At 44.0% G+C, this 22,028-nt stretch overlaps 3 protein-coding genes across 8 annotated transcripts; 1 reads left to right on the top strand and 2 right to left on the bottom strand.

The window, feature by feature from the left end:
* Nucleotides 1-2,262: 2,262 nt before the first annotated feature.
* On the bottom strand, nt 2,263-3,443 carry LOC106749329 (peptidyl-prolyl cis-trans isomerase-like 1). The gene is made up of 5 exons (XM_014628675.1): nt 3,351-3,443; nt 3,149-3,282; nt 2,994-3,083; nt 2,544-2,651; nt 2,263-2,462 (listed from the first exon to the last, which is right to left on the bottom strand). The coding sequence occupies exons 1-5, from the start codon at nt 3,419-3,421 to the stop codon at nt 2,347-2,349; spliced, it is 519 nt and encodes a 172-aa protein (XP_014484161.1). The 5' UTR covers nt 3,422-3,443; the 3' UTR covers nt 2,263-2,346.
* A 170-nt stretch (nt 3,444-3,613) lies between these two features.
* On the top strand, nt 3,614-8,417 carry LOC106749327 (endoplasmic reticulum mannosyl-oligosaccharide 1,2-alpha-mannosidase). Of its 2 annotated transcripts, XM_014628672.1 has the most exons (12): nt 3,821-3,945; nt 4,074-4,244; nt 4,338-4,491; nt 4,619-4,804; nt 5,010-5,158; nt 5,258-5,446; nt 5,550-5,737; nt 5,807-5,933; nt 5,996-6,160; nt 6,279-6,428; nt 6,505-6,550; nt 6,654-6,744. In XM_014628672.1, exons 1-12 carry the CDS (start codon nt 3,847-3,849, stop codon nt 6,659-6,661), a joined length of 1,632 nt encoding a protein of 543 aa, XP_014484158.1. In that variant the 5' UTR covers nt 3,821-3,846; the 3' UTR covers nt 6,662-6,744. The 2 variants fall into 2 exon arrangements, with proteins under 2 accessions (XP_014484157.1, XP_014484158.1); XM_014628671.1 differs by having other exon boundaries at nt 3,614-3,945; nt 6,505-8,417.
* On the bottom strand, nt 6,756-22,013 carry LOC106749330. 5 transcript variants are annotated; one of them, XM_014628679.1, is made up of 4 exons: nt 12,706-12,907; nt 12,483-12,591; nt 10,783-11,105; nt 6,756-9,640 (listed from the first exon to the last, which is right to left on the bottom strand). In XM_014628679.1, the coding sequence occupies exons 3-4, from the start codon at nt 10,860-10,862 to the stop codon at nt 9,277-9,279; spliced, it is 444 nt and encodes a 147-aa protein (XP_014484165.1). In that variant the 5' UTR covers nt 10,863-11,105; nt 12,483-12,591; nt 12,706-12,907; the 3' UTR covers nt 6,756-9,276. The 5 variants fall into 5 exon arrangements, with proteins under 5 accessions (XP_014484165.1, XP_014484164.1, XP_014484166.1 ...); XM_014628678.1 differs by having other exon boundaries at nt 12,483-12,907; XM_014628680.1 differs by having other exon boundaries at nt 12,546-12,907.
* Between the last annotated feature and the right edge of the window lie 15 nt (nt 22,014-22,028).

The following is a 22,028-nucleotide window of genomic DNA, read 5'->3' as shown; positions in this document are numbered from 1 at the left end:
CAATCGAAACGATTTATAAGCGTAGACATATCGTCGGCCGGAAGTGCAATATTAGTCCTTAGCAAAGAGAAATCGTGCAGATCCTATAATTAAGTAAATAGTCGAATAATATGTTGATATACATCGAATGTCTTTTTGCATATATTTATTCCAAATTTTTCCTATCATAATATTTATATGTTGGATGATATAATAAACTAAATGATACTATAAACGAACGATAAATGTGTAAATAAGTAAGGAAAATAACGATATCTTGCCAAAAAGGTATTAATGTCCTATACACGTTTCTGATGTTATTATTACAGTTGTTATGACAATAATTGTTATTGTTTTTTCTTTATATTATATTGCTCAAACTTGCAACTCTATTACAGTTAGTTAAAAGATGATTCATAGCGCAACTGATGTCTCATCATGATTTATTATTAATAAACAACCAAATAGTTCTACGCGCGCGAATGCAAACACTGCAAAATGAAAACTGCAAACTGTTATCCGCAAATAATGTACGAAACTGTATAACAGGAAAACTATATTTTATACGATATAATAAAATTTATATGGACTTAAGATATTATTTTCATAAATTATTGTGTCGGGATCTTCGTGATTAAAGTATGAAATATTTATCTCTCGTTGGTGTTTTAAATTATTCTCGTACATATAAAATAAAAACGGTTGTTTTCCTCTAAGATGATATATCTTCATGTTTGTAATTATTATATTTTATTTGCAGAAGTTTTATATATTTGATATATATATTTAATATATTTAATGATAATATATATTAAATTAATATATTTCTATCTCTCTCTATTTTATGAAAATTATTGTAATACTAGAAGCGCACGCTTCCATGTACCTGCCAAATGTAAATATTTGAAATAGATGTTAATTATATATCGTTTTTAATATATATATATATATATACATATATATAATATATATACATACGCATATATATGCATCGTTACAACATACTATTTAATATAATTTAAGTATGCAACGTATTGTTTCAATATACACATATATTTTATATAAAATGTTTATAGAAATAATATATAATATATATGGCCGTATTTTATGATCGTAAATATTTTTCAGAGCTGTGAAAATCGCTCTAAATATATACTATAGCGCATAGCATTCACGTTAATTTATTTATTCGCGTACTGAATGCCGGTGCCTAATCAATATATTGTATAACAATTATTTAATTAAAATAAGAATATTATATATAAGTAATTGCATGTAGACTGTATATTTATTAAATTATGATGTTTAGGGAAAACTTAGCGGAAGGCTTCGCGTATGCAATGCCAATAAGTTATATAATAGCCCTGTTCCTATATAAAATTATTAATCGCTGTTATCTTTCACTGTTACTTCACAAATCTTAGTTAATTTGAACTGCGTTCGAACATTGTTCCACTTTCTCTTTTGAACGATTGTAATGGAGCATAAGAGATTTTGGGAACAACTTTTCATAATTGTTCGGCCAATCTTGGTGCGCGCAAGTTGGTGTCGGTATCGATAGGTTTCAGGCGTTTGTCGAGCATTTTGCATAGAATAAAATACACGCTGTCAAAAGTTTTCGATAACTGTTTGTGGACGAAATATCGGTCAACTCTCTTGACTTCATCAAGCAATAAAAATATGGATGAATTGTTCTGTATTATCTGATTGAAACAACGTTGATGTCCTAGTTATCAAGAACATGTGATTGTGTACATATTTAATAAATCTTTACTATTTTATAATAAAAGCTGTTAATGGGAGAAATGCAAAAATTATACGTACGTGTATGTGTTCTCTTCACAGAAGTATCTATATATAAATATGTATAAAAAAAAATGTTTTAATTATTTTGTTTTCAATCTCCTTGCACCGGCGAGTATAAGCGAGTGATGTATGACTGAACCGTAGGTTTACACAGGTTTTTACCAGGAAATTATCCAAAAAGTCTTAATGTTCCTTACAAAGCTTGTCCTACATCCAGTTATGTCGCCCGCTCATTCGCTGGTTTTCATTAATTCATTTCACTAACAATCACGTAGATATTACTGTGATTATTAAAACCATTTCTTGAATTAGTATCACACTAACTTACAATGTAAACATATCTTTCACATGATATACTCCACAATTTGTGTAACCAAATATGAGCAACTCAAATTTTTTTCAAGATGGCTACAGAAAATTGCATGCTGCTTACTTTAAATCATGCTTCACACCGTAGTCAAATTCAAAGATTGCAAGTCACATTATTTTTTTCTAATATATATTTAAAAAAAATATACAAAGTACAATTCACATCTCGCGAAGATTGTTCTCTTGTAAGAATTACGTGTTTTTCACAGAACCTTTTACAATTTTGACATCATCTACTGGGCGATCGTTCTTATCAGTTTCAACTAGCCCGATTCTTTTCACTATCGCCATACCAGAATAAACTCGACCTATTAAAATATGAAAATACAATACAAACAATCCTGACAATTAAATTTCAAACCATTTCCACTTATTCACCATGGACTTACCAAATATAGTATGTTTCCCATCAAGCCATTGGGTAGGCGCAAGTGTAATGAAAAACTGTGATCCATTTGTATCTGGCCCTGTATTTGCCATTGATATTACTCCAGCACCTGCCCAAATTTTAATGCTATACAATAGAAACTTAATATATATCATAAACCGTCTCATCTGTCATATAGTTTAAGTTAATGTGAACAAAAAAGTCCTCTACCATTTTGCAAACCACACAAATTTCTGAGTTATTAATTAAAGGCACTTACATGGCCATTTTCAATAATTAATAATTCCAAATTTTGCATGGTTGTTTGCAAAATAGATAGATGTTTCTGTTTATATCAACCTAAACTATATGATAGATGATACGGCTGTCAGACACCCTGTATATATTTCTTTTCTGTATATCATACATTGAAACTCTTAAACAGTCATTACTAAAAAATGGTCTTAATCACCTGTGTGTTTCAAATCATCGTGTATCTCGTCATCGAAACATTCGCCATATATCGACATTCCACCTTTCCCAGTTCCTGTAGGATCTCCACCTGTATATAAAACAATCAGGGTAAAATATCTTCTTCGCTCATTGAAAACATTTCTTATGCATTACCTTGAATCATAAAGTCACGGATGACCCTGTGAAATTTGGTGCCATTGTAATATCCGCGTCGTGTGAGCTCGGCGAAGTTTCTACATGTGATGGGAGCGTGTTTCCAATATAGCTCGACCGTTATCTCACCCATCCTAAACATCGGGATCAATTAGCGATATGCAGTGAGCAGGTCTTGAGTTAAAAACACAAGATACTACACGTAGTTTCGAAAGTGACGAAAGGTGGTTGCCAGTGTTTATCCGGAATGCCGGAGATACTTGGGAGGCACATGGTGTTATTAAGTTTCTTCCTTGCGTCGTTTTCTCACGATTAAACGATATACTATCGAGGGGTTTCGTCGTGCCAGCGACTGCCTTATGTCTGGCAGAATTCCTCATGCAAAATAACAATCATCCGAGAGCATCGAGAGTGCGTAACGACACACTACCGGTAGTTAGATAACTAACCTACACAAGCGAACAACGTGGAGTACATAGACGCCATCTGTAATCGTTTCGTACGTGGGTCACACTACGTTAAAGCAATAATAAATGAATTTAGTGAAAATGTAAAAACGCGTTGAAGGTATCTCGCATAAGTAGTATAAATGTGGACCCCCGCATGCCGGACTGATTCATCACAGTGTCGTATTTTAAGTGTTCTGGCGGCACCACGAGCTTCCGCATGTGCCAGAACAAGTTAACCTGAATGAAAATATGTTCTCGCCCAGAGACTCGAGTAAATCGGATTACATTAGTTTAAATATTCACGACAACGCGTCGTTCGCACGAGGCACCTCGCGCAGTTTATGGAGAGTACGTATGTCCGAATGGAAAATATTGCTATTATGTGGCTACTTTCAGCCAACATCGACCGTCTCGGTATGCCGCATTTTTATCGTCGCTTCCTTGTCACTCTCATGGTCACCTGGTCTCTCTTTCAGCAATGGAACCAACTGTCCAGGTTTCAGCGGAACATCCTATACTTCGCGATTTTATCAGTTCTACTTTTAATATTTTATCTTTTGCCTAACGAAACCAAAGGTGGTACTTCTGACAATGAAGTAGACTATAGTAATGTAGAAATTATACAAGAAACTGCCAAGTACGAGAAGGTATGTTGCATCGATAGGCATATTTTGCTTTCTCTATTCTTCTTGTGCTTTTTCTCTTTGTTTGAAAATATCAAATTTTCTTTTATCTTGCAGGCAGTCGAAGAAGTTGTTGTAGATAATGAGGAACAAGGTGCTGGGCCTGGTGAGGTAATTGAGGAACCCGAGTTTCAGCCGGAGATCAATCAGGTGGACGATGATCAAATCGGTGAACCACCGCAGCCAAAGCCAAACATTCTCAAATTTAATGGTAGATCAAAATTTATGGGATAGATGCAGTAACAGTTGTAACAAGTATAGTTAGATTAGCTTGTATCAGATCACAGATTAAATTAGATCCGCAAGTGGGATCGGATTATAACGCTTAGGATTTTCAGGTCCGCAAAATAGTAGACAGCAAGCTGTTGTGGCAGCATTTAAACACTCATGGGACGGATATAAAAAGTATGCCTGGGGTCATGATAATGTAAAACCAATGTCGAAGAGGTATCATGAGTGGTTTGGCTTAGGTCTTACAATAGTTGATTCGTTGGATACTATGTATATAATGGGGCTAAATGATGGTAGGAATATTGTAGAAATACTTAAGTTCATATTCTGAACTCTTGTCACTTTTATCGATAAGAAGTAGCATAGCAACCACCTGATTGTGGCTGAGAAGCCACATTTAAGGCACTTTTATCGATAAAAGTGAGTTCAGAATATCTGACATCTTCCGCTTATCAGCAGCGAAGATATATACTGACAGTTTATCCTATCGCGTTTCAGAATTTACGAGAGCGAGAAAATGGGTGGAGGATAGTTTAGTGTTTACAATGAATAGAGATGTTAATTTATTTGAAGTTACAATTAGAGTGCTAGGCGGCTTACTGGCGGCGTACCATCTCTCCGGTGATATACTGTTTCTAAATAAAGCTGTAAGTAGCTGGTATAGAAAATAATTTCATTCTCGGTTGTTCTGCCAGGAGTATAGGACGTGAATATTAATTCGCCGTTGTTTAACGGCGCTGTTCAAGATGGACTTGGGCGATCGCATGATGCCAGCCTTTTCCACCAGGTCTGGTGTTCCGTATTCCGACGTGAATCTCGGTACCAGAAGCGCGCACAGCCCCAAATGGGGCCCCGACAGTAGCACGAGTGAAGTTACTTCGATTCAGTTAGAATTTCGCGATCTCAGTCGTAGCACGGGGCAACCGAAATTTGAGGTAATTGGGATCGAAATGACCGGTATCCGGTGACGAGTGTTGAAAATATTCGAAAGATCGGGGTCTATACGTACATATGAGTGTCAATTTATTATCCTTTCAGGCTGCAGCCGCGAAAGTTTCCGAACATGTACATAAACTAGAAAAATACGATGGCTTGGTTCCGATTTTCATTAACGCTAACACCGGGCTGTTTCGGGAATACGCGACGATCACGTTGGGTGCTCGCGGCGACAGCTATTACGAATACTTATTAAAACAATGGTTGCAAACTGGGAAAACCGTAGACTAGTTAGTATCTCCTTAGGATTCGCCGGGATAGCGTTAATGAACGTAAGAATTAACGTGTTGATTTTTTAGCCTGCGGAACGATTATTTGTACGGTATCACCGGGACGCAGAAGCATCTCGTTAAGTATACCGCAGTGAACAAGTATTTGTTTATCGCCGAACTGGTCGGCGCTAATAAAGAGATTAGGCCGAAAATGGTAAATAGTTTTGGACGTCTTATTTATCGGGCCGCATATTATCGTGCTGATTTACATTGTAGGACCATCTCACGTGCTACTTAGGAGGTACTTTAGCATTAGGCGCACATCACGGACTGCCAACGGAGCATAACACTCTCGCGGAAGAGATAGTTAAGACTTGTTATCAAACATACGCGACTCAGCCGACGTTTCTCGCGCCCGAGATCACTTATTTTAATATACAAGTAAGTCTCGAACGTTAGCGTCAATTCGGGTAGCTAAACGAAAAGTAGATCTCACGCGCGAAGTCGTACGTTAAAGGAAAAATTCGAAGAAAATAATACAATTGATGATTCTCCACAGAAAGTGGAAGGTGAAAATCAAATGGACATGTACGTGAAAACGAACGATGCTCACAACCTACTGAGGCCCGAGTTCATTGAGAGTCTATTTTATATGTGGTACTTTACGGGGAATAAGACGTATCAGGACTGGGGTTGGCGAATATTTCAGGTGGAGTATTGTTTCACTACTGTAGAGAGTCTCTTGTTGTTATTTTTCCGAGTTAGAACGTCTAACGTTTCGACAGGCTTTCGAAAATTACACCAGAGTCGAGGACGGCTACACGAGTATCGGTAATGTGCGAAATATCCATCACACTCGTCAACAGGACATGACAGAGAGCTTTTGGTTCGCCGAAACCTTGAAATATTTATACTTATTATTCGACGATTCCAGAAAATTAATCGATCTGGATAGGTGGGTATTCAATTCGGAAGGTCATCCATTACCAATATACGAATCGTAACGCAGTAGAAAGAAGCAAAGAACACGTGCACGTGAGTTTATTAAATTTATTGCACTTATTCTCCATGAGATCATTTCTTAAATGCCCGATCAGTCGTGACGCTTCCACGGTGAAAGCCTGTTAAACCCGGGCAGCACAAACTGCTAAAAGGCATCTGAAAGACGTCTGGCTCTTTTTAGACGTATCTTGGACGTCCTTAAGACGTCTTTTAGAAATTTATGATGTCTGAGAAACCTTTCGAGGTCTCACGACGTGTTTATACTCTCGTTATGGCAGAGCGATTCCTCTTTTACAACAATAAATAAGTCAGCGTTGTGTGTCACAGCGGCGATACAAAAAATTGCGACGATTTGACACACTGCGTGGCGAACTATCTTCCTTGGAACATTCTATAGTTTTGAAAGCTCGGGAAAAACCGGGTTTTTTTTTCAATTTTTCACGGATTTTTCGCCTGGTCGGCTTCTTTCCGCGAAAAAATTGAAAAGGACAGTTTTTTTTAAACTATAGAATATTCCTCAATGTTCAATTTATGCGAACACGATGCATCGCACTGCAAGGTTTTTTCAAAGATTGTTATTACGTAATTATCACGTCGAAAGATATTCCTCGTAAGTATACTGTTCCCTTAGTTTATCGCTAAAGACGATCCAAGCGAACGCGTAACATTAGCTGCGCCTACCAAATTCCTAAACCTAATAAATTAATGATAGACGCAAATAGCATTCTAGATACTAAATTATAACATTCAAAGATTTATATGGACACAATACACCGTTGATTTTTACTTATCGATGAGAACATTAATATCGGAATATCTCAGCACATATTGTACTTACCGATGTTTTACGGAAATCTCTCTCTTTCTCTCGAGCTTTTGTTGCGCCCAACGTAATTCTTAAAAGATACGTAACTGCGATAGATTTTAAAACAACGGACACGATTGTTTAGCGTCGACTTTCACACTAAATCCGTATGCCGTATATTACTACAAAAATAATCTAGTCTGCATCTATTAATAAATTACAACTGTGTACTTGCAATCTTCGACTCTATTACAAATATAAATATTTATATAATATTCCTGAAGATATCTATATAAATATTTATATAAAATATATACGGGAAACGTCTGTGTGCGATTCCCGTTTGCCATCGGTAAGGCGCGGCGGTGATTAAATCGATGGACGAACTCGCGAGTGCGTGGAACAAAGTATCGTTCAGTGGTTGGGACTGAATAGATCACTTGAATGGAATGCAAGAAATATCATGAGTAAAACATCTCGGAGAGCATGAAGAGAAACGTTCGATTGAATTAACGGACGAAAACGCGCTTTGGTTGGAGGGAACGGAATATCCAATTTCTAAGAATCGAATTTATAATTTATAAGAACTTGGGAAATTTCCCGTTTCCTCCAGTCAAAACTTCTGGTTCGTGCGTTGTCACGTTAATTCGAAAGGGAAAAGAAAAAAAGGGAAGAACTGTGAGACACAGAGCGCGCGCATCATCGATCGTGGAAGCGATCGAATTGAATGAACGTACACGGGCATTACAAAATAAGATCCGATTTAATCATCGGCTGCGCTGTTATCAGAATACGCTACTTCTCTAGTTGATGACGCGTTAAAATGAAGATATTGTTCTCGGGTTACTTCTTCGTTTGTAATAAACGCATCCTTATACGAATAACGAGAAATACTGTTTTGATACTGTTTGTATTATTTTCGTTTCCAAATGGAATATATATGTACACGTCCACTATTTACTACAGATTTGTCCTTCCAGCGCGCTATTTCTCGCCGAATCCCGATTAGACGCGGCGCGAGTGCGAGCGTCCCGAGCGCTTGTCGAGCGGTTGGTACTCCCAAACGCAACGGTCATTGACGTTGGCGTCCAGCGTCGTGAGGAAGACGAATACAGCGCGGCGGTGCGGCTTACCTCTATATAACAATACGCGCGCGCGCGCGACCGAATGAACTCGCGTATCTGTTACGACGTCTCTCCCGTGCATCGGACGCGGATTTTTACGACGCCGTGGCAGTGTACACTCGCGGCGCACATGTTGCAACAGTGACAAATCCCCTCGCGCGATTTCTCGCGCGGAGAAACGCGCTCGAAAAATACGAGTTTCGTTATCTAAGCGGCCCTCTCGGATCGCTTCGAAATGAATATTCAGCGTGACATTCCCCCGGTCGAACTTTCCATCGGACGTTTAACCGAACAGTCGCCGCTTGATGTCACATATATCACGAGATATAATGTCGAAGATTATCGACGGAATCCGGAGACGGAGCGCGCGTCTGCAAACGTTCACGCGTGCGTACGCATCCGCGCGCATATCAACGAAATTTTGTACACGTCGCACCGCAGGATTAAACTTACTGTCGCTCGTATGTATATCACAAAGTGTCCTAGCGGCGCGCGCCAATTATTGCAGTGTCAGTTCCTAAATGTAGCGCCGACGGCGGCGTCTCTCGATTGATTTGCGGAGTCGCGAAGAGGAAGAGGAAATTGTCGCCCTTTCGGTGTTTCTTAAGTCGGGATCCCCGGGAATCTCAGAGTATCGTGCAGTTGCAACATTGTTGCGTGTAATAGATGCAGTCGATCAGGCACATGTCCTCCTCGCGCTCGTCCAGCGTCTTCCTCACGTCCATGTCGAAGCCGTTCCTCTCGATTTTCGCCGGCAATTCCGGCACGGGAAGGGTCTTCTGCACGATCGGCATCGCCTCCTCTATCGCCTCCACGTCGGTGTTCAGCGTCTCGTGGTCGGCTGCTTTCGATATCTTCGCCGATGTCGTAGGCGAAGGCGTCGTCGTCGGGCTGATTTTCGCCAGTCTGGCGTCGTCCGGTACGTCGAAACCCGACGTGGATATCGTTGCCTGCGCCGGCGGTGACGAGTCCCCGGATGACATTATCACGCTGAAACGAAGAGGAAATATTTGTAATTTTAGAATAAGATTAAAAATTTGGAATAAGAATAGAATAAGACGCCGGCCCTTCGATAAGGGGAAGGCAAAAGCAATACTACTGTTGAAAAGAGATTAAATAAGAGACCAGAGATTTATCTTGTTCTCTTTTAGACGAGGAAAACCTTAATAATTCTTAAGAGAAATGTTTCGTCCTAATCGCTCGGAATTCCTAGATTTGGGAGTCATTATACTGAGAAAAATGCGGTTGGATCGACAGATCGGCGGGGTCACCTTCAAACAAATGTCGTGTCCATTGAACAAATTACGCGTTGGTGCAATAATACGTTGTGTTGATATAATTGCTGACCAAATCGCACTCGTTCAATCAATTAATAATTAATTACAGTAATTGTATAATTTGTTCAATGGACTGAGCGCTACGCTTGAAAAAATTTTGCTTGTTTTAGCAACGTTTCATTGATTCTATCACTTTTTCTCAGTGTGCACAGAAAAAGAATGATCGATTCAAGACTCATATTATTCTCATGCATATATGTAAGCAATGATATGCAATCTTATATGAAGATAAAACTAGCTGTCACATAAAGCAATTTCACACAGTTCCACTGAAAATCATATCATAATTTTACTATTCAAAAAGTAATTTGTTATAAACTGAGAAGAAAAATATTGGGAAAAACGATATCTTCGAATTAAGAATTGTGTCCGTTTGGAAATATCATTTTTTTCTTCTCGATTCGTGAAAATTATTCTTGAATAACAAAAATATGATATTTTTCATGGAACTGTATAGAATTTCTTTATGTATAACGGCAAGTTTTATCTTCATTATATCAGATTATATATTTTTGCTTATGCAAGATGTCTGACGCAAGCCTAAACTACAAGCATACGACGGTATGGTACGGCTTGCGTCGGACACCATGTGTATACGAGGAGAATACGAGTTTTGAATTGATACTAATTTTTCCTCCGTATCTAAGGAATGTTCGTTGTTAGGTTTTCGAGATTCCCACGCGGATTCTAGAAGAAGAAGCTCGAGTAGACCGCGGAACGCAGAACGACGTCTGGGATTAAATAGAACAATGCCTCGAGAACGAGTGTCGGTTCCGTTTGAACCCTCGAACCTACCACCGTGCCTTCTGGCAAGGGTGCGTTCGGGTTCTCTCCTCCGCTGTCAAGGTAGCATAGAACGACGGTTGCTCCAGCATCTTTAGAAGATACGGTCCACACAACTCACCTCTGAGCACTTTCGTCACTGAGACACGCTCCGTCGGTGCGAGATATTTTGTAATTTTATCAGACCGCTCGGTACGGTCTTTGAAACACTATACCCCACCGCTCCTACGCGCACGTAGCGTGATGCAACTCTAATAAAGTCCATCTAATCTAATCGTCCTTTGCATTCTCGGCTTTTCACATGTGCACGAGGCGAGATGAATTTTCTGCGCTCTCTGCGGAGAAGACAAAAAAAAAGGGTACCTAACGCGACCGGCCGAATCGACTCGCTCGTGATTTTACGTTCGAGTGCACGTTCGTTCGTTCGAACACGCGCGCGGCTCGTCTCTCACCGACCGGGTTGCATCAACATTTTGCGCCGAGTCGTAAAAGGCTCGTTACCGTTAACATCGCCTGCGTAACCTGCGTCGCATCTGGTGCATTATCGCACCGATACATCCCAATTGATCGAGAGTCTTGGGCACGTGGCGGACGCATCAGCGGACTGAATACCGTCGGCATTCTGTCGGCTAATGGAGGCTAATGAACGTCAACTGGATCTACCGCTGCGTGCCGTCTATGAAAATTCGATCGACCGCCGAGCGCGCATCGACCACGCTTCGAGCGTTTCCTCCGATCCTTCCTCCTCTCCGCGAAGAGGACCGCGGGGAACAATCTGCGTATGAAGTTTATTCATTCGAATGGGACTTCTCATGAAGACCAACGATCGGATACTATCATTGGACGCTTCTCCCTATCGATTACGCGGAGGTAATCAATCCTGAGATAATATTTATCAATTATAAGTCTCTTTATTCACCGGGGAGTATGGCGAGTGGGGAGTACGAAGTGTCGCGAGTTCGTCCTAATTAGACATTTAAGGAATGAAATTGCAAAATTAAATATGCATGACACGCCAGTCTGCGGTTTATTCTTTACGGAGATAAAATGATCGGGGCTGGATTGAATTAACGTGCGACAATGCACGAAGCAAACGCGTTTCCGTCGAGGGAAACGGACTTTCTGATTCCCAAGAACCGAGTTTGTGGTTCGGAAGGACCGATCTTTCCCGTGTAACGTTACGGAAAGAGGAGGAGAAAATGACAAGAAAGTCGCTCTTCTACGGCGCAAGAGGAACCCATGTTACATCATAAAGCCATAAACGCTGGAAGGGCGGTATGGAGCCGTGCCTACCCTCCGTGTCTCAATTGTACTCGCTTAGGTCAAACCCCGAAAACTGCAGCTGTCCTACGAAGCAGCTGAATGATTTGGTACCTGAATAGAAGCTATTTCTCAAAGTCGACGCAAAGGACTTGCGTCCTTTTGCGCGTAAACAATACCGGAATTGGAATTGCGCGTTGAATTCTCTCTTTCTCTCTCTCGTTAGCCGGTTAGCGTGCGATTTTCGGCATTCTCTTTACGGGGAGACGCTCGTAGGAACAACGCCGGTTCTTTCGCGCGGAACCGTGCCGCGCTATGATTGTATCCGCGACTTATTCAGATAACGTTACTCGCTCGTACCACGGGCAAACAATAGAATCAGATCGACAAGCCAAGATATACCGCGCGAGTTTGCGACATTTTTACGGCGCGGAATCGCAATATCATCGAACCTGTGTGTCGTATACTTTAACACCCTGATACACCGTGAAACGCTAATAAAGCGCGGTGGAAACCTTCAGCGCATCATCTCACTCTTCCGTTTGTTCGGTTGCAAAATCACTGCCACGCCGGCAAAGTCCATCGTCGGACGGTCGATGTAAGAAAAAGCGATAATAAATAGCGTCACACGGCTTTTTACGCACGTGCATGCGTGAGAGGTCGTTTATCACGTACGCAGCGCGCGTGTGAGGCCAATTATTACGCAAGTGTCACGATCGTTAACACAGGCGCGAAACGCCACCGAGACTGAGGATCACACCGTAACCGAGTTTGAATTTGCAACGCCGACTGCACCGCGAACGCGCGCGCACTTACACCGGCACGGCAAACGAATGCAACCGTGCGCCGTCAACGGTCGCCGTGAAACTGTCCCGCCTAAACCCGAGGAACGTTCTCCTACTCTGGATGCGCTTTACACGTGTTACGACAGTGCCGTACCGGTCACGAAGACCCGGTATGTATGGTCACGGTCACGTAAAGTTTCCAGGCACTTTTTCGGACAAGTTTCGCAACGCACCTCGCGTCCAACGGGATAATTTGTTTTCTCCGGTAATCCTCCGGAGATACATTTTTCTATTGGATACGAGGCTGCGCTTGGGAAACTCATCTTTGAAAAAGAAACATGCCTCGCAGCCTCTTCGTGGCTGATCGTATACGGTAGAAAAATTTCGTGTTAAAAACGGCCCACTGAAATCTTGTGTTTAACACGGGGAATGGTGTTGGAATAATATTTATAAGCGTTAAGATAACACACATTTTGCATTTTTCGATGTACTCACTTTGTCTTGAATTGACGCGAAAATTTGCGACTATTCGGGACACGCGAAATGTATGAAATTGATCATTAAATGTTTTATATAGAAACACCCGAGTCGAGGTAAACACGGGGGAATTCATTTCATTTCGTGAGAGATCGAGAATTCCTTTGCTCGTCTTTTATACCTTCTTATTCCCGATTCTTTGTAGTTAATTTCCACATCGCGCGAGCGATTAGAACAATGATTCTTTTAATCGCTCCTGTGATAGAAAAAGTGGCGGTACAATTGATTGTTTGATCAGAAAGATGGGAAGAATTGAGGCGACGAGAAAGAAATCGGGCGAATATAAAAGGTGACGCTTCAAAAAATCGAGGGAATTTTTTGCGGCTGTTTTTCTAACTACCGTTGCTCCAACCAATTATTTCAATTACTTAGGATGAATTCACGCATCAGTCCATTTCGGTTAATTCATTTTTTACGGAGTCTCGTCAAATTGTACTCTTCAAGTCTGTATTCCGATGTGAACGGGCGAAAAGTGATCGCTGGGGAGAAAGTAGGCGAACAGTTCTCACCGGCGTGGTTTTGAAACCGATGAATCCGAGCGCGGGATCACACACTTACGGTTCCTCTCGGCGAGTATTTACAAATACTAACCTTTGTGCAGTATTGATCGGAGCACGGAACTCGACGTAAATTCTTCTAACGTTCTACCAGTCTAGTTGACTCTCGCTGAGAGCCGCTTCTCTATCCGTTCATTAAAATATCTCAATATTTCGCGTGGAGCAAAAACAACAGTTTCAATAACCTCTGCACTTTCACGAGAGTTCGCTAATCTCGCTCGGCGTGCGAGCACGTCAATACTATCGCGATGAACACCGCACGAAACTCATTTCAATTTTTAACCGGGTTAAAACATAGATACCAGCGAGCCACGAGATCGGCAGGAATTTAAATCAAAACGGGAGTTCTCGAAGAAACCGAGACCGGCCGCGATGTTAAACGATTTTGTCACTGTACCAAAGGCGCATTCGCAAGTCGCCGACGAAACGGCACGGCCAACGGGAAGAATTGAAGAGAGCGAACGTCAAATGATGATAAATCGTGCAAACGGCACGGACTGTACCGGGGATCATTGTGAGCCGGGACTTGAGAGCCGATCTCGTCCGGCTTCTACCGTTTCTGCCGAAAGAAATTCCTCAGTGGAGCCGTGGCCGGCCGGCGAGCGGACGCGTGCTGGGATTACAGGATGAGCGAAAGTTACCGGACTTAACCTGCGACGTTCGTTCGCGCGCACCGAGAATATCCCTTTTTTCTCTTTCTCCCCCCAGCCCTCCTTTTTTTCCGTGACTTACTCGTAGCTTCCGTGCTGCGGCAATGGATTTTTAAAGCGCACCATCCTGCCGACGGCACCGGCGGTAACGCGAGCGCCGTACCGAAGTTGCTCCGATCGCATTGGCGGTACACGCACAGGACTCACGATCACCGCGATCGATGACGGACGCGATCGAGACTGCGACTCGTGACAGAGGCATCCCGAGCTACGGTCTGCTCGCGCGGCTGTGTGCACGCACACACACACACACACACAGCACGCCTGTGTGGGTTGTAGGACACCCTCGTCCGGCACGACGAGGAACCGTCGCGCAGATCGGAACCGAACGAAAAACCGGTACGGTGCTCGGGTCAGATTCTCGGCGCCGCAGGAACGACGAGGACCCGTCGACCCGGGTGACAATAGAGATACCTGACGGAAGAGAGGTTAGGAGATTTTTACCGCTTATCTTTCCCCATCGCGGATTACAGGTCTGTTCTCTTCGAATTGACTTGCACTTTCCTTCCCTTTCGAGTAAAATGAATACAGTTTCAAAGGAAACGCTTTTCCTCCATTTCCCTTCCGGAAAGAAAGATTTGTTTCCAAGCCTTGAAAACTGTAGACATTGATATACAGGGTGAGGCGATAATTTATGGACTAACCTTGAATCCCTTCGAAACTTAAGAATAGGAGACAAATTCGCTCGACGGATATTGCATCGATACCTTCGAACACTGTCTGTAGATGTAAATCTTTCTCACGCTTCCATCTGTAGTCGTTAATGAAATATTATTTTCTCGAGATACTCGAGATGGTTATTGCCCCGCCCTGTATAATCGAGTATTAAAGGGGAAAAGAGCAACCGGTGCGGTTCCCGGCCTCAACTATGCCCTCTTTGTGGCTTTAACTATAAAAAATAATAGTGACGAAATGCATGTAAGGTTATTATATCACTGGCACTAATCTATTCTTATACATTTTTCTACTGATAAGTTTATACCGGCGAGGCTTTAGCCACTGGGGAAAAAAATTGATCATTGTTTGCACGTCACCACGAAAATGAAAAAAACCGACGAACTTTACGGTAGTTATCCAACCTTCCTTTCCCCCTACTGGAAAACAATCGTTCTATAATTCTCTATGACGATTGCGGTTACAGTTAATGCCAGGTATTTCTCTCTCAGTGTGGTGAAACGTACGCGAGCGCGCGTCGAACTCACGCGAAGAGGTTAGCATCCTTCTTCTTCTTTCCCGGTTGAAACCAATTGCGAACGCGATGCTTCTTGCCACCGGTCACCTTCTTCGGCTTGCGATGGTCGCGAAACATACTGGAGCTGCGCGGGAACATCTCGCTCTTTCTCCCGGGCCGCTGAAGTGTGCAAAATAAGACGCCACGGGTGCGAAAACGCACCGCGGTCGCACCACGTGTCTAAACGGCTCTCATCGCGCTCCGACTTTGTGCTTTTAATCTAACGCCCGCGGAGTGTTTAACTGCGCGTCATCGCGCGATCGCTCATGATTACCCGCGAGCGTTTCCGCGACGAACTCGGAAATCGCGCGTGGAAATCGTATGGAAACTCGCGCCACACTGACAGAGCCTGGCAGCCGCGACTTGACCGCGGCTGGATAAAAAGAGAAAGAGAGAGAGAACGACCTGCGGCTTCGTGTGCGTGCGCTACGATCCGAGTAACTGTACACGTAATCTGTCTGTGAATGTGCGTAGCGTAACGTCGCATGACGCGATCATCAGCGATGGCTACGAGCGAGCCACGAGCGGCCGGTTTGCGCGTGATTCTATCCCGGAGCGCGAGTAATGTTAATTTCATTCCGCTCATTAGAGAGCTAATAAACCTTCTTCACGCTCGTACGTGGGTTTCGCCCATCGCTTCTCATGGCGGAATTAAAGGCGAGACCAGTGATAGAATCCCCGACATGACGGCATCCGAGAAGCGTAAATGATGAACGATGCGTCTAATCGTTCGCGTTCGCACAGTACCATTCGTATGACACATCCTTGATCTCAATTTATCGAACGGTGAGCGAGGATCTCGCCGATTCTTCGCGTTCCGCACGGTCGGACATGGCCAGTTTCGGAATCGGACGGATCTCATCGGCGACCAAACGCGATCTGGCACTCTCGACCGGCCTCGGAGAGACGTTAAATGCCGCGTAACATTCCCAGATAGGATCTACCGTTCCTCCGCTTTCTATCGAATGCAAATAATCCGACCGGAGCATATTTTATCGTGTTAAATTAGCGACGCCTATTACTTGGTGAGAAAACGCCGGCAAAGCGAAGCGTCTCCCGCCTCGCGAGATCTTCGTTGAAAATTAGTGGATTTCAAGTTGCAGAAATAAGATCGTCTCTACTTCAATGACAATTACGTTTACGGATGGCATTTTGATAACGCTATTTTGCCGCTTTACGCTCCACATTCGGTGTGTAATTTAACGGAACAATGTATCCGCGTACGTCGAGCCACGGTCAAGGTAGTCCGGTCCTCTCTCGTCGCGTACATTTTGCAACACTCGTGTGGGACTCTCGTTAAATCCATTCTCCTCACGGACGCGTTCCCGGCTATATTCGGCGAATCCTCGATTATTCGTTAGTGATTGCGTTAAACCGTTACGTAAGGAGAATGCGGGACGGTTAAAAGCGTGGGATCAAAGTCGGGTAAAATGCGAAAGCGAATGATATTGGGCGGTACAGGAAAATCACAGACAATAAGAACGAAATTGCGGGTCTAATTTGCATGTGTTTGCAGTGAAGTGTACACGCGGATCAATCAATCAATTTGACTCTTATCGTCCGTTGCGTAAAATTGCATAAAGTTTTGCATCTTAATTAGAAAGCCTTTACGATCATTTAATTGAGAATATCGGGCAGTTTATTGGCGATTATGATGGACCAAAGTCGGTGACGAAGGATACAAACGTGAGACAAATCATTCCGTAATATATTACACGTAGAGTCGAACCGCTGCAATTCTGCAGCGCAGCGGGTGCCGAATTTCGATTTCCACGGCTGCTTTCACGCCGGAATTCCATCACTTCTCTCTCTCTCTCTCTCTCCCGCTGCCGAATATCAAATAAAAGTGTTTGCGCTTCGTCGAAACGTACGCTCCTTTCTCGGCGGAGCGTCGCGCCTCCTTTTTGAGGCGCGCATGTAAACGTGGTCGATATGAAACCGGTTCTCAAGTAGCGAGAGAAGCGTGCGAGGATAAAAAATCGGGAACTCCTGCGCCACAACGTCGCGTCCCCCCGAAGAATATCCCGTACAAATTATAATAGCCGCTATTTGTTCGCGCGCGCGCACGCGCGAAAATTCTTCCCGCGGCTTTCCGCGCGTGCAGAATCGCTTTCTTCGGCACTGTTTTCGCTTCACGGCGGCCGCGTTAAATCGAGTATACGAGCGGATGAATACAAAGGACAATCAGCGAATGCTAACTTTCGTTGCTACAACTTGGAAGACGCGCCATAACGAATCTGAAGAGAACATTTCGGGCTGATTTGTTCATAAAGTGGTTTAAGAAAGAAAAATTGCGTTTAGACGCTGATGTATTGCATGTTCGTTGTTCGTTCGTTTAGCAAATAGAAAAAGCGTACCCAACGAAAAAAGTGCTAGGATCAAGTAAACGTAGTTGCCTGATTTTCAGTCTCTTAAATTGATATTTTTGCCGATGAATGTGTTTTAATTGAATTAAGTTCGCAGTAAATACTTATTTGAACGCAATCATACCTTAATTTGTAAATGAATTATTGAAGTGTAAAATGATTCCAATTTTGAGAAAATATTTACTACAATTATGTAACACTTCTTTTCCATTGAAGGAACTTAGTGGCTTAAATTTGGGTAGAATATTCTTGGATTGAAATTTAGAATAGATTTTTCTGCCCGGTGGATATTTCCTAAAAGCAGAAATTCTGATATTCTCAATATCATGAACGTTTGTCACAATTGTTTTAACACATACGTAAACGTCCACCTGCGCGAAGAAAATATCCTATTGCACATAGTTAATTACATGTCTACTTCTGGCAAATATCTGCCAGGGAGTGTATGGAGTGACCATTTCACTTGGATCAAGTAAATATCACTCGAACCGGTGGCACTTCTTTTTTTCGCACCTTTACGTGCGTCAAAAACAGGTCGACGATGAGCGTCTGCGTTCCCGGAATTCGAATGTCGCACGGTAACAATGCGAGACTAAAATCCGTTCTCTCGACAATAATTCTTTCACTATGCCGTCACAGTTACAAATACACGAGACACCTTTTTCTCAGTGTAGTCACGCGTCGCGAGGAAGATGACTCCCTCGAGACGGGCGTCGAGACGACGCTCGGACGCGAGCCGAAAGATGAACCGCAACTCCGACGGCGATCTCGTCGGCGCGCCTCTCCAATTCCCCGCGTCATTTCGGCACGTGGCTCGCGCGCACGTACGGGGTGTTAATTTCGCGGAAAATTCGCGCACACCCGTCGTCCGCTCGCCGAATGGCACGCGTCGAGTTACGCCGAGTGCCCGTTTCCGAGAGACACACTACACCGCCGCCGGCATTTGAGGCCGCACACCGAGGACGAGATATCGCGTTCAAGGGAGAGCCGGAATATTTAGCGTTAAGGTGTGTGCTGGCCCGTACCGCGAATGTCAAGCAGACCGTAACAGAAAACTTTTGTACGTTGTCCATTGTCTCGGTTAAACCTCCAGAACCGGAGATGGAGTCTCGCGAGCGGTCGCTAAATCTAACGAGTGCATCACACCGATACGCAGCGGAGCACCTCGACGAAGTGTTCGTTTCGACGAACACGATTCGCACCTCGGCACGAATCTCTCCCCAAGGTCTTTCCCCAAATTTTTCCATTCCACCGTATGCGACGAAGAATCCCGGGTCAGACCGTGTGAATCACGCGAGTCGTGGTCTTACGTTCGCGTCAGAATGACGATTTCTATCCCTGGAAGAGAGAGACGGAGAGCGAGTTCAGTCACCGGGCGAAATTACGAGTTGTCCTTGTTTTATCTCACGCCTACTCGGATCACGCTCAACGAGAGGCTCTTTAAATAAAAGGCGGGGGGGGGGGGGGGATTTTAAATGACTCTAAAGAGAGGGGGAGAGAAAAAGATAAACACCTGTTCGCGTTTACTCTCGTGTCTCGATGATAGCGGCCCGATCGAAGATGTTTATCCGCAAACGTCTTTTTCGAATTCGACTTATTTGCTTCTCCTCGGCGAGAACGACTACGTAAACGCGTAATGACGGTCCGGGAGACGTGTGCTCAGAGGAATCTTCGCAACTTCGACGATAAACAAAGTATGATCGCGGTCAAATAACGAACGCGTAATATCACGCACGCGTCCTACATGCACACACAGCCGTCCATATAACGTGTTCATGAACACACACGGTTGTGCACTCACCTGTCGGACGTGCTCGGCATTTCGTGCGTGTAAACATCGGCGCGGGTGATGATCGTGTCTCTCATCCTCATGTCGTCTCTCATTCTCAGTCATATGTCCGGAACGGAAGGATTACGGCTCGCACTATCGTGCACTATGTCGTCACGTGACACTTGTTATTCGCTCTTTTCTTCTCACCGCCCTGCGTCGGCGAGATTTTTGGTCTTTTTACCGCGCTTCGTGTCCCGCCGCCACGTCGGAGGAAAAGGACGCACTATAACGCACGGCCGTGCACTACGTCGCCGCTCGGTATTTCTGCAATTGGAAGGAGAATTATCTCACTCTTGAAACAGAAAAGAAAGAATCTTTTTATCAGTCAGAACAACGCCAATCTCTCTGGCCGGACGCGCTCGATTCGCGCCGCTGCGACGCACGTGGCGTAATAAAGATTTTCGGTCGGGAAGATCAGTGACGTTTGACGTACACATGCACACACATACACGCACACAGCCGGCCGTATCGAGACTTGCCGGCTCCGACTTACTGCTTACTCCATGACGACGACGACGCCGCACGTTGCGTAATAATGCTGACCGGCCGGCGGTGATTCGCGGAGAAACAAACGCGCGACGAGCCACTCTCTCGGCGCGGCACACGCATCGACAACGCGTGAACAACTGGCGACTATCGCCGTGGCCCATGGTCCGTGCCCGACTTGCGGTCTCTCCCCGGCTGCATCGCTCGTGGAACCCTCCTAAATCTCTCCACAAATAACACGTTCACCCCCTCCCTTTGTTCCAGCGTTTGCTACTCTCTGTCGGTGGGCCAACGGTGGACGCAAAACGTGAGCGTTTTCCACTCGGTCACTCGTCGAAGAAATGTCCGGCTTCTTTCGGTGACGTTAGATTTTGTTAGACGCTCATTATCCCCGATACGGACGCACGTAGATTAACGTTAATCGCAACTTAAGCTAACCTTCGGTCTTTATCTCTATCTCTCTCTCTCTCTCTTCAGAGACGATCTGATTAGACGCCGGTCAATTTCCGTCCGCGTGAAACCGGGGGCGGTTTCACGGACACACGTGCGCGCGCGAGAATTTTTCACGGTCGTTCGCGGAGGTCACGGTGACGTGATCTTGAAATAGAACCGTAAGGAAGTCGGAATAATTCTCAGTCGGCGCTTGCGACTTGCGTTATTTCATCCGTGCTCGCCGACGGGAATTGAACTATCGCCGGAATCGCGAGCGACTCGAGTCGCTGCGAGTGTCACACGAAACTATCGTCTAACGCATGCGGCTCGTTTTCGTCGCTTGCGGCACACGCTTGCGCGCAACATGCGTCACGTATAGGGCTCGAAGAGGGTCTGTCGCTGCCCCTTCCTACGGCGTTCTTATGGGGTCCTTTGTTACTTGCCGCCTGCCGAGAGCCGTCCGGTCGCCTGCGAACACATCGGAAAGCCTCAATTTCCAAGAGTCAATGTGCGCGCGAGAAAGAACGGGCTGTCCATAAGGAAACATCCGCCGATCAGCGTCCGGAAAGAGCGATATCGTCACGCGAGATGTATCGTTGCGGCAATTTAAGCGAAATGCGTGCAGAACGATGTCACCACGGCACACGATAGATAAGGTTGCTATGGAAATTGCGGAGCTTTACATACGTGCACGTCGTTCACTCTCGCTTTCGTGCTCGGCGCTGATGAGAGAACGGATATTTATAAGCCACCTGTCATGTTCGTTAAAAACACATTAATTCGCATGTCTGGGAATTTTACATAATCATTATCACCGGTCGTACGCAGTCTTAGCCATTGTTGGTTGTGCGACTCTGTTAGGTTGATAAGCAGTAGAGCTCCTCGTCACAGAACGAAACGTCAACCTCGGTACAATTACGATAATATACGCGTATTACGTGTGCAATATTGCATGCACCGTGATATTGTACCGTTCAATTAGCCGTGCGCTCTTCAAAGTGGTTAGAATGAAGATATAATCAAGTAGAACAATCAAATGGGCAGAGGAAGAATGTCACGGCTG

Source organism: Dinoponera quadriceps, unplaced genomic scaffold (assembly GCF_001313825.1).
Source record: "Dinoponera quadriceps isolate SergipeBrazil2010 unplaced genomic scaffold, ASM131382v1 scaffold3579, whole genome shotgun sequence".
Taxonomy (NCBI): Eukaryota; Metazoa; Arthropoda; class Insecta; order Hymenoptera; family Formicidae; genus Dinoponera; species Dinoponera quadriceps.
Note: the sequence above shows the minus strand (reverse complement) of the source record. Positions and strands in the feature narration are given on the sequence as shown.

Coding starts and splice junctions, on each gene's coding strand:
- LOC106749330 (XM_014628676.1), bottom strand. CDS start 15,949: ATGTTCCCGCGCAGCTCCAGTATGTTTCGCGACCATCGCAAGCCGAAG. Junction 9,641..15,821: donor AAGGATGCTAACCTCTTCGC/GTGAGTTCGACG, acceptor TCTTCGTTTCAG/CGTGATAATGTCATCCGGGG.
- LOC106749327 (XM_014628671.1), top strand. CDS start 3,847: ATGTTCTCGCCCAGAGACTCGAGTAAATCGGATTACATTAGTTTAAAT. Junction 5,738..5,806: donor ACTGGGAAAACCGTAGACTA/GTTAGTATCTCC, acceptor TTGATTTTTTAG/CCTGCGGAACGATTATTTGT. Junction 6,161..6,278: donor TCACTTATTTTAATATACAA/GTAAGTCTCGAA, acceptor GATTCTCCACAG/AAAGTGGAAGGTGAAAATCA.
- LOC106749329 (XM_014628675.1), bottom strand. CDS start 3,421: ATGTGCCTCCCAAGTATCTCCGGCATTCCGGATAAACACTGGCAACCA. Junction 3,084..3,148: donor CCGTGACTTTATGATTCAAG/GTAATGCATAAG, acceptor TTTTATATACAG/GTGGAGATCCTACAGGAACT. Junction 2,463..2,543: donor TGGGAAACATACTATATTTG/GTAAGTCCATGG, acceptor ATATTTTAATAG/GTCGAGTTTATTCTGGTATG.